Source organism: Cibotium barometz, chromosome 18 (genome assembly GCF_041138505.1).
Source record: "Cibotium barometz isolate CiBa-2024 chromosome 18, ASM4113850v1, whole genome shotgun sequence".
Lineage (NCBI taxonomy): Eukaryota > Viridiplantae > Streptophyta > Polypodiopsida > Cyatheales > Cibotiaceae > Cibotium > Cibotium barometz.
Window position 1 is genome coordinate 30,681,734 of NC_141063.1, and position 12,103 is coordinate 30,693,836.

Here is a 12,103-nt window from a genome sequence, read left to right on the forward strand (position 1 = left end):
TTCGTGAAGAGGTCCACCGTACTGTCCTCCGTCGAACAGAACTCCAGCAAGATGTCATCAGCAACGATCTGTTCACGAACAAAGTGCCTCTGGATGACCATGGGTTCCGCCAGTGGAAGCCCAAACCTGCCATGCAACCTCTGCATCTTCACCACCTCACAAACAGCATCACAAACAGCCCGGTACTCTGCCTCTGTTCTTGACAAGGCAAAAGATGACTGTCTCCAACTGCTCCGTAAAACTGCTCCTGGGCCTGAAGTAGATCCCCTCGTGTTCGGATCTCCTCCCCAAACTGAGTCACTCCAACCGTGGAGTCGGACTCCATCCAACAATCCCCCTCCTGTGTATAAGAGTCCCTGATCCTTCGCATGCCGCAGAAACCACAGAAAACGCAATCCTGCCTCCCGAAGAGTCATCCGCAACCATGAGCTCAACCGCCTCATCAGGAAGCTCCCGTCCAATCTGGTGTCCATCAATCAGATCAATGAACCATACAGCTTCTGAGTCACAGAGACATCACACTGCTCACAAGGATCAACCCTGTTACGGTGCACAAACAAGTCCTGGAAACCTGATGAAACTTGTCAACCACCCCCTCTGAATCTGGAACCACAAAGCCTGGAGAAACCACCTCCTTCTGCAAGTAAGCACATGTCACCTGCCTGGCTTTCCGAAAGATCCCCGTGGAAAGAACATCCTCATCTACTGGAGGTTCTATGTCCTGAACACTACGAGACATCAGAGCATAATTGACCTGTTCAGCTTCCTCTGACTGACGAACACAAGAACTACCAACATCAGTACTGGAAAGTTCCTGCCAACTGCTGCCATCTACTGGTAAGCTATCCACCATCTGGTCCCGGAAAGCCTGTACCTGCAGCGTATCCACACACAAGTGGCCATGACCAGACTGCCACTCATCACAAACCTGAGGACCTGGGAGAGAGAGTGCTGAAAGCCCGTAAACTCCATTCTCCACTCCGCCTTCCCAAACCACTTGGCCTGTTGCTTTGTCCCGGAGAGCAACAAAATGCTCATCAAACTCCACCCGTACGCCAGTCTTGCAAACCTGATGCACTGACAACAGATGAAAACCAAGTGCCGGAACATACAACACCTGGGAGGAATGCTTCCCCCCTCTGCCATCGGGAACTATCTCCATCCTGCCCTCATTGTGTACTGGGATAGTGGACGTATCCCCAGTAAGAATATGACCAAAAAGCCTGCAGAGATCCTGTAAACCGGAACGGAAAGGAGTCATGTGCCTGGAAGCACCACTATCGAGAATCCACTCTCGAGTATCTGTTGCGGAGTCCTCCAATCTCCTCCCTGTCTGAAGAAAATGAAACATCGGTGTTCATCACCTCCAGGTGCACAAAAGCCGGAGTCTTCATGATTGCTGTTGAGGAATCTTCACCCTTCTCGGTCTTCCGCTTGGGACACTGCCTCCCGTAGTGGCCTTTCTCGCCACAATCATTACAGGTCCTCTCTGCCTTCAGTTTCTCGCGGTCAGCGTCGGACACTGCCTCCCGTAGTGGCCTTTCTCGCCACAATCATTACAGGTCCTCTCTGCCTTCAGTTTCTCGCGGTCAGCGTCGGACTTTTTCTCAGAAGACTTCTCCGATGAAGCCTTCCCTTTGCCCGAGTTACGGCCTTTCGACCGTTGGCCAGTTAAGGCCTCCGAACCTCCACCCTGAGGAGGGTTCGTGAATCGTTCCTCCTGGTCCAGGACCATGGGCACAAGCTCCTCCCACGTGATGGTGCTGAGCTTGCCACTGGTAATCAAAGACGAGTAAAATGCTGAGTACGAAGAGGGCAAGTGTGACAGCAACGTTATGGCCATGTCCTCTGACGATATCTCCTTCCCAGCTCGAAGAACTTCCTGCTGAAGAGCCTGTAGCTTGTTAATATGCTCCCGCACCGTCGACGACTTTGCAGGGCTCATAACCCGCATCTGTACTTCCAAGGAAATCCTCTTCATGGGCGATACCCTGTTGTAAAGTGAGGCCAAATGCTGCCATATACCTCTGGCCAGCGTCATGTGCTTTACATGATTGATTACCTGTGGTGTGCAGTTGAGGAAAATAAACGAACGAACCCTGGCGTTGACACGATCCCACATTTGTGTCTGAGCCTCCCGGTCCTTTCGGATCGACGGTAACTCCCCTTCCTCTACTTCCGGCCATGGAACACCAACAACGACGAAATCGGCGAGGTCGTAGGACTCCAAAACAGATTCCATCATCACCTTCCATGTGCCGTAGTTGCTCCTGTCCAACTGACGGTCCACCGGGAACGTGGGGAGTGTCGGGATCTTCACATGTCTCTCGGCCATCTCAAACAGATCTGCCATTGCGGGGTTATACTCTGAAAAGGGTGGGTGGGTGGGAACAAAGAAGAACTAAAACCTGCAAGTGGCTGTCCAGCAAATCAGCCCGCCTTCCTCTTGCACCTTCTCTTCCCAATCAGCCCAAAACAGTCCCCCTCTTGCTCACACAAATCCCAAGAACTATCTAGAGCCTAGGGCTCTGATACCATGTCAGAATACGCAGCGGAGATGATGACCAGATCTGGGAACACAAGAGCAAAAAACGCATGTAGAAAAACAGCACAAGACAAAGAGAGATGTAGGCGTGTAACTCTGCTCTGATATACACAAGAAGATCCCGATATGATACAAGTGTGGTATGGGGGCTGGGGGCCTATTTATATGCCCCCACATCAGCAGTCGGCCTGCTGTAGGCAGCCGACTGGCCCTGAGAACTCCACGACCAGCACACATCTCCAGTCGGCCAGATCATCAGCAGTCGGCCACCTCCCAAATGCAGTCGTGGACCAATTCAGCAGTCGGCCAGCACATGGGCTGCCTCCCAAGCCACAGAAAAATGGGAAAAAATAGGGGAAAAATGCGGGGAGTGAGGAAAAATGATAAAACACCTGATAAGGGCGGGCACACCCACAACAAAGGCCCTGGTGTATAAATCTAGACAGGGGATGACTTCTAACAGGTGATGCCTCTGTGGCACTGAAGAATGTCCTGGATTGGGTGTAGGGTCTGGATCTTTGAGGATGGGGGCGTCTGGCTGTCTAAAGGGAGGTCACTATCTCTTTGATGAATCCCCGTGTGTGTGGGGTGAGAGGTCAGGTGTGGTGTGTTATTTGTTGGCTCTGTCTGGCTTGGTGGGGGCTGTGGAGGGGTTTGCCAAAGAAGGCAGCAGGTTCTGCCTGAGTACCTAAGGAGGGATTTGATGGGGACAAGTCAGTTCTGTTCTTGCTGTTGTGATTAGGGGGTGGGTTGCTGATAATGCTGTCTTGCAGACTGCACAAGGAAGTTAGGATAGTGCTGTCACCTTGCCGAACTGAGGACTGATGCAGGGCATGAAATGGCTTCAGACTGTACAGGCGCATCAAAACAATGCTTTATCTAGAACTTTTTACCAAATCCCAGAACTCTCAAACATACTACAGCTCCTCAAAAAAATGTTGTCCAAGAAGCTGTCAACCCGTTGGACGATTCAAAACAGAGCTCCCTTTATCCTTCATAGACTGACTTGTAGATCTAATACTGAGACACTCAATGTGACTGTTAAACATGCAATGTAGACTATATCAACAGCACATAATTGCTTCATTGTGTTACATATTAAGAGTTACTTTTTCCATAAGTGTGAGATAATGATATTTATTTTCACTTATATGCATTGCTGTTACGAATGCTTGGTGCATTTTGCAGCATTTAAAACAGTGGATTGACTTGTCCCATAGCTCTCAAGCTAGTTAGCCATGGCTGGGCCTGCTGCATTTGAAAGCCAGCCTAGATGGTTCACTCCTGAAAGGTATGTTGTTTGTATTACTGCATACAGATTGGGAACCCCTTTAAAAGTTTCATTATTCAGAGTCATTTATGGACTTTTGCAAAACTGGGTAGTCACATCGGTTTGCTAATCTCACCCATGAGGGATGGATGTTTTTGGGGTGATCACAGGATGCTTTTCATCTTTTGCATTGTCAACCTTCTAAATTATCTGGATCGTGGGACGATAGCAAGTAATGGGGTGAATGGATCCATTGCAAACTCCACTTGTAACCCTACAGAAGCTTGCTATAGTGGCAGTGGAATTCAGTAAGAAAGTCTTTCAGTTACTCTGTTTTTTTTTCACCAAAAACTGTCATAGGGTCTCAGCGTTTTCTTTTGCTTGCTTTCAGGGGGGATTTTGGTCTGAGTAACTTTGAGGATGGAGTCTTGTCTTCAGCATTCATGGTCGGCCTGTTAATTGCATCACCCATCTTTGCACACTTGGCCAAAGTGTAAGTTTCTCAATATGTGAATGTTTTCCAGTAGTAGTATAAACAAACTATCAATTGCGGCCATTAACAGCCCAAGGTGGAAGCTTCTTTACTATCAGAGGCAAAACAAAGAGGAGCTATGCGTGTTGAGGGTAGTTGCAGAGAAGAATGGCACACTTGCCATATAGATTTTGTTAAGATCTTAGGCTATCTGAAGCATCGAATGGTTTGGTTCGTCGATGCAAGCCAAGTTATAGAGGATACTGTTCTTTTGTTTTGTGCCTGTTAGGAAGCTATGCCTGTAATTATAGTTGTAGTTTTAGTGGAGGAGAATGACACACTTGCCACTCACCACTATGAACATGTGGAAAAAGAGGATGAAGATCGAGATGAAGGTATTTGAATTTGAAGCCTGTAGAGTCGGTGGAAGCCAAGCAGTGGAAGTTGAGCACTAGTTGGGACCAAGTGAGAGTGGAAAATTAGCAAGAGAAACCAACAACAGTTATGCGATGAAATTGGGCAGGAAAGGTGATGGAAGTGAACCTTCATGGTTCTTCAGCGTGATATCCTTCTCCTAAAACAAGCTACTGTGGATACAGAGAGGGTACTGCAAGGAACTCTGCGGAGGATCATCTAGGTACATCATGACGGGGGAGTGGTGTGTGCTAGAATGCTGTAAGTCTGGTTTTCCATGGTGTCACGTGCACCTTGCACTTTTGGTACACATTGGTATGATCATCAGTGCAACATTTGTACAGAAGTAGTACCTTTTAGGAACATTTTTCGTATGCCGTGACCCCATTGTGAGCCCTCGGTCCAGGGATAGTTAGGCATGAGCTACGTAGGTCAGTCTCCGAGCCATAGAGGTCAGTCTGGAGTCAGTCCTCTTAACATACTTGGAGAATTCATCAGATAAAGTCATGTAGAAGTCAACCCTAGCATTAGGTGTCATTGCATAAATGCATCAGAAGCATGTAGTAAGCACGTAGGGGCTAAGTTGCATGATAAGCATGCCTATGGGCCAGCCAAAGGCCAGCCCATGGCTATAAGCCATAGTCGGCAGCCTTTTGGGGGCTGTGTACAGCCCTGGACCACAGGGGGAACCAGCCGACAGCAGCAAATGCGCATTGGCAGTAGGCGGCCAGCCTAATCTTTGGACAGCAAAGCAAGTTGGGTAGGAGTTTGCAGTCGGCCAACAGTAGATGTCACATCAAATGTTAAGCATAGCATTAAATGCTGTAAAATGGCATGCACTAAGGTTGATCGTGGTAACGCACAACAAAGCCTTCTTTAAACCTTTACTTTTGTGAGATCTTTAGCATCCATTCACTGAGTAGAGAGAGAGAGAGAGAGAGAGAGAGAGAGAGAGAGAGAGAGAGAGAGAGAGAGAAGAGAAGAGAAAGTAGACGACACAGTATTGGGTCCCAAATACCCACTGAAAGCACCCCCCCCCCCCCCCCCCGCGGCTTTCCTGCAAGCAGGAGTATTTGCTTATATTACTTCTTTGGAGAATTGTTGTACAATTCTCCTTACAACAATTCTCCAAAGATCTAAGATTGCCCAACGCAAGGATGAGGAAGACCGTACGTGAGCTGAGAATCCACCAATCCAAGGGCATTGTAGAAGACTCTTTTGGGCCACTTATACAAGTCCAAAGTAGCTGTAGGAATGCACGTATGCTGGCTGAATGGTGAAGAGGACTTCGATGATTTGCCTGGAGAGGAAGGACTGAATTTTGCTTGATGACCTGATTTATGACTGATGATCTATGCTGAATATCATGTGCTTGCTTATATATGAACATGTGCTGCTGGTCGGCCAGTATGGCTAATCTCGGCCTGTTTTGATGGGACAAAAATAACACATGGCCTAGTGTGCACATAGAAACGATTAAGATGGAAGAGATTGGGGTGAGGGTTCTGATGATCCAAGTGAGAGATGTTGAGGCTCTGGGCGTGACGCCAGAACCTTTTAAGGAGTTAAGTGTGGCAAATAACTCCTCTTCTCAATAAGGGTTAGGACATAGACAAGGTCCTTAACCTTTGGACAAGTCATGTTGTGACTAATTGGCCTTCCTAGCACTTTTATCACATGATGGAACCCTTGCCAGGACACTGGACTAGTGGAAGAAGGCATGGGGACAGGGACCAGAAGATTTGCACATGGAAAAGCACTAGTTTTGGTCAAAAAGTAGAGAAAAGCAAAAAGTCAAATTGAGTTGATTGCGAGCGAGGAGCATCACTGGCAAGAGGAGAGCAGGACCAAAAAGCAAAAGATGCTTTTTCAAAAAGCAACTCTAGGGCGAAAAAGCAAGGCTCTAAGAGCTGGAAAAGCAAAGCACAAAAGAACTTTGGAAAAGCTGGCCATATTTGAATAGTATTTTATTGTAAAAACTAAAACAAAAAGCAAAGTAAAAAGTAAACCAAAAGCATGGATGGCTTTTGGGCAAAAAGTAGGACCCCCCTCGAGTATAAAACAAGCATGAACCTCTCTTGATCTTCATCATCATAGAAGCGTGGTATTCGTCATCATCTCCCTACTGCTTCAGAATGCCGCCAACTACTGGCGCCATGCCATCATCCGCCATCCGTATGCCTGTATGGATCCATACAGTTTGTACGGATTGTATGGCGCTACTGCCGGCCCCGACTGGCCTATATGGAATCGTTGCCCGCTGATCTACGCCGACTGCTTGCTGTCTGCAGTCGTACTGCTGATCTGCGCCGTACAACTGTTGCCCCTTCTGTTTAGCGCCGTATGACTACTGCCCCTTCTGATCTATGCCGTACAACTGCTGTTGTTCTGTTGAACTGTGCGCCGACTAGCTGTTCTACGTTGACGGGCTGCTGTCGTGTTGGCGTGCTGCCTCGTGGACTTGATCCGGTCCATACACCTCTGTGGGGCTGTTTCTACCTCGGATTGGGCGTCAAATCTACTGCTGAACATCATAAGTTTTATTATCTACTCTTATCACTTGTGTACTTCATTTACAAGCTTAGGGTATGGTGGATTTGGTACTAGCCCAGTGAGAGATCTTGTTGGCCATCCCCGTGGATCTCGTGCCTCGACAACGACTTTGACATTGGTTTCTACATCGGCATATTTGTTTGCTTTTGTATTCATTGATGTATTGATCTTGGCTTTTGAGCCTGTGGATTGCTATGATGGCAACCAAGGTCGTTGATCCATTACTCATGAGACTGTGGCCATGTATGTCGTCAGAAGAGTACCATGATTTTCAACAATTCAGGCGTTTGCTCATGGATGAAGAATTCCTTGCTTAGAGAGCCAAAAAGGAATAGGACAAAAGGAGGACTCAAATGTTTGAAGATTTCATCAAGGGCAGAGCCACCGAAGGGGAAGGAGTTGAAGCTGCTAAAGCCTATCTTTGTGCCAAAGGAATCACCATTGCGGAAGGATCTAGAGCCACTAGGTCTGTTTCCCGTGGAGGAAACAGGGAGGCTATTCCTAGGTGTGCGCTCTTGGATGTAGCCTCTTCGGGACAAGCAAGAGAAAGGAAGGCAAAGGAGCCTACAACAACCGGCAAAGTGGGCTTCAAGTTGGGAGAGAAGAGTGTCAAGTTCGATGCTTTCTATGGTAAGCGGGATACACAAAAAGCCTTATCTTTTATTAAGAAATTTGATGCCGCCTTTGGAGGAGAGGACTTTTCCGAAAAGTCCAAGCTTCGCATGGTTCACATGCACTTGAAGGATGCCACTTTCAATTGGTGTACAAGAAGGAACTGAGCCAAAGACATGGACCGACTTTAAGGTTATGTTCAACAAGAAGTTTCTACTCGCAACCTTTGAAGCGGATGTGCAAAAAGAGTGGGATGAGGTAAAACGGAAAGTCGGTGAGAATGTGGCAACTTATCTTAACAAATTTTCAGCTGTTTCATTAAAGTTTACTACTTATAATCCTATTCCACCGCTAATGGAAATGTGTAAGTTTGTGAATGGACTTCAACCTAAGCTTATATAAGCAAGCAGTGTATATGGTTGGTCCGAAATCTTTGGAGGAAGCCAAAGACAAGCTGAGGCTTTGCACATGCTTTGGATGATGGGTAAGACGAAGAATGACAACCGGGATCCACCTCAAAAGAAGAAGTTTAAGTCGGATCCCCATTGAGAACCGAGCCTCAAGAGAAGAAGGATAGGAGTGGGGACAAACCTCCACTCTTTCGAAGAAGGAAATTGTCCCACAAGCAACTTGAGGAATATGTCAAGGAAGGGAAGTGCTTTCAATGTGGAAAGAAGTGACACATGGCTGTGAAATGTCCCGACAGGCCAAAGCAAGAAGCCAAGCCGCCTCAAAACAATGCATTACCAGAGGAACTTCAGCATCAGCATCAGGATGATACACCGCTAGAAAGAAGGCAACTTTTCAAGGCTTGGGGCAAAGTGGCTAACCCACCAGTGCTTATTCATTTTGATAGTGGTGCTACTCATCACTATATTCATCCTCGAGTGGTTGAAGCTTTGAACCTCCCTCCATAGAGGTTTGGAGCTCTTATTTTTGCAAGTGCCGCTTTTGAAGGAATGTCAGCGGAAGTGACCCCTATCTTGGGGAAGCTTCGTTTGCAGATTGAGGATTATGTGGATCATGAGAAATTTGTTGTTGATAAAGTTGGACATTGTGATGTAATTTTGGCTATGCCTTGGCATAAGAAGATTGATCCAGCTATTCATTGCGTTGGAAACAAGATTAGCTTTCCTTATAAAGGCAAGAATGTAACTTTTGATTTAGGAGTTGAGGGGAATTCCATTCCAGTCATTACTCATTTAGAGGTTCCTAAAGCAATAAAGCAATCTATTTCCTCGTACTTGATGAAATGTCAAGGATCCTAAGGAATCTAAGAGTGAGGAATCACTCCCAACTCTTGATCATGAAAGGAAAGATTTCCTAAAGGAAGTTCACCTCCCAACTGACCTTCTTATCGTGTGAGTCAGGCACAACAAGAGGAGATTATGAAGCAAGTGAATGAGTTATTGGAGAAGGGTTTGATTAGGCCTAGTTCATCACCCTTTTGTTCTCCAGTTTTATTGGTTTAGAAAAAGGATGGTTCTTGGCGTATGTGCATTGATTATAGGGCTCTTAACAATATCATTGTGAAGAACAGGTTTCCTATTCCTAGGATTGATGACATCCTAGACAGATTGGATGGAGTTGTGAGTCCAACGGAGCGTGCAGTGACCACGTGTCCAAGAGATATAGATAGATAGATAGAGAGAGAGATGGGAATAGGGGTTTCACATAGTACACCATGTTGAGCGGGGAACAGGCCCCGCTCTCTTTTCACAGGAATTTATTTCAGGAACAATCCACGGGCTCTTCTAAGCCAGGACCAATACAACAAATGAATACAATATCAAACAAGAGTGCCGATGTTGAGGTTGGGTTGAAGTCCATGTCGAGGCACAAGATATCTGATGTCGAGCTCACCATGAGGATGACCCACAAGCATCTCACACCGGGCTAGTACCAATATCCAATATTTGAATCAAGTTTGAAGCTCTCAAATTCCCACAAGAGTCTTTACACCAATACCGGACAAAGAATCTCAAAAGGCACACACCGAGGAAGGGATGCTGGAAAAACAAGAGAAGATGGTGCAAGGCTGTCCAAGGTTCTTTCCCCTGAGAGATAGATTGGCGGCGTTGGTTCCCTTCTAGAAGTTCTGTGTTGGCTTCGTAGTTGTTGTCTTCTTGAGGCCCTTGGTCTCCCTCAACTTTGGACATGGCTCTATCACCCCATAAAAGATTTCTTCAAGAGAAATCCTTGCTCTGATACCACTGTAAGCCCAACGGAGCATGTAGTGCCAGAGTCAACCATGTGTCCAAGAGATATAGATAGAGAGAGAGAAGGGGGGAGAGAGACGGGAATAGGGTTTCACACAGTACACCACGCTGAGCGGGGAAAAGCCTCGCCCCCTTTTTAGGAATTTATTTCAGGAACAATCCACGGGCTCCTCCGAGCCAGGACCAATACAACAAATGAATACAATATCAAACAAGAGTGCCGATGTCGAGGTCGGGTTGAAGTCGATGTTGAGGCACAAGATATCTGATGCCGAGCTCACCATGAGGATGACCCACAAGTGTCTCACACCGGGCTAGTACCAATATCCAATGTTTGAATCAAGTTTGAAGCTCTCAAATTCCCACAAGAGTCTTTACACCAATAGCGGACAAAGAATCTCAAAAGGCACACACCGAGGTAGAGATGCTGGAAAAACAAGAGAAGATGGTGCAAGACTGTCCAAGGTTTTTTTCCCCAAGGGGTGGTGGTGGCATTCCTTTAGATGGTGGCAGCCCTCCAAAGGCGGCGTAGACGGCAGGCGGTGTAGGTAGCAACTTGAATGGCGGCGCACGATGGTGTTATAGGAGGCGTAGGCGGCGCACACGAGGCAGCGCAAAGGCGGCACACATCGGTGAACAGGCGGCGCGGAGTTGGGGCTCTGGGTGGCGGTGCTACTGGTGGCTCTGCCTGCATAGGCAGTGGAGGCGGTGGTTCTTCTGGTGGAAGTGGCAATTCAGCCAGCGGCAGGCGGCTCAGCTGGCGGAGATGGGTGCGGCAGAGGTGGCACTCGACAGAAATTGGCTCTGCAGGGGCAGAGCATGGTGCAAGGAGGCGGAGAGGTAGATGATGATGATGAAGCTCCTTGCTCACACAAGATTCTCCACAAATTCTTCTATGAATCTCCAAGAGGGTGCAAGCTTCTTATATACTTGATGGGGGTGCTTGCTTTTGCCATGCTTTGCTTTTGCTTTATCTTCTTGCTTTTGCTTTTTCTCTTTTAAATATTATTAATAATAGCCAAAGTTCTTGATTTGTGCTTTTATAGCTTCAGGGCTTTGCTTTTTGGCCTTGGAGCTGCTTTTTGAAAAAGCGGCTTTTAGCTTTTTGATCCAGTTTGATGTCCGCTTTCCAATGGTGCCCTCAGCTTTTGGTCAACATAGTTTAACTTTTTGCTTTTTCCTGCTTTTTGACCAAGACTTGGTGCTTTGTCCAATGTTAGCTTTAGGAACCCTTTTCTTATGTATCCATCAACGTGTCCATTTGTCCGGGCATGAATTCCATCATGTGAAAAGAGCTTGGAGGGCCAAATAGTTACAGGAGCCATCGTCTTTAGCAGGATTGACTTGAAGAGTGGTTACCATCAAGTCAAGATTGTTCCAGAGAACATTCACAAGACCGCATTTCGGACAATATTTGGACTTTATGAGTATTTGGTGATGCCTTTTGGTCTTACCAATGCCCAGCCTACCTTCAACCGAATGATGAAAAGAATCTTTCGGCCACATAGGAAGTTTGCTGCTACTTTCTTTGATGATATTATTGTGCATTCTAAAAATAAGAGCATCAAAAGCACTTGGATATTGTGTTTCAGGAACTGCGGAATCACAAGTTGTATGTGAATGGCAAGAAGAGTGAGTTCCTTTTGTTAGAAATTCACTACTTGGGTCACATAGTGTCCAAGGAAGGGAGCAAGATGGATCTAGACAAGGTCAAGGCTATTATGGAATGGCGAGAGTTAATTGGTGTGCATGTAATTCGAAGTTTCCTTGGCTTATGCTCTTATTATAGGAAGTTCATCAAGTGGTTTGCAATGGTGGCTAGTCCATTGCATGATTTGACAAAGAAAGCCGTGGGATTTCGGTGGACCAAAGCTGAAAAAGAATCCTTTGAAGCATTGAAATTTTATGCTAGCAAAGGACCGGTGTTGATTATTCCAGATTTATCAAAGTCTTTTGTGGTTGAATATGGAGATTGCATTGGAGCAGCCTTGAACCAAGAGGGCCATGCTGTGGCCTAT

General features: G+C 46.6%; 1 protein-coding gene across 2 annotated transcripts in view; it reads left to right on the forward strand.

Moving 5' to 3' along the window:
• The window catches only part of LOC147629194 (putative sphingolipid transporter spinster homolog 2), a 50,391-nt gene that overhangs the window by 1,762 nt on the left and 36,526 nt on the right, over window positions 1–12,103 (forward strand). Inside the window, exons 2-4 of one of the 2 annotated variants that reach the window (XM_086812450.1) lie at window positions 3,734–3,836; window positions 3,986–4,123; window positions 4,207–4,308. In XM_086812450.1, coding sequence (XP_086668576.1) covers window positions 3,784–3,836; window positions 3,986–4,123; window positions 4,207–4,308 — 293 coding nt within the window. In that variant the 5' untranslated portion in view covers window positions 3,734–3,783. The remainder of the gene's footprint in view (window positions 1–3,733; window positions 3,837–3,985; window positions 4,124–4,206; window positions 4,309–12,103) is intronic. The other variant, XM_086812451.1, reaches the window with a different exon arrangement.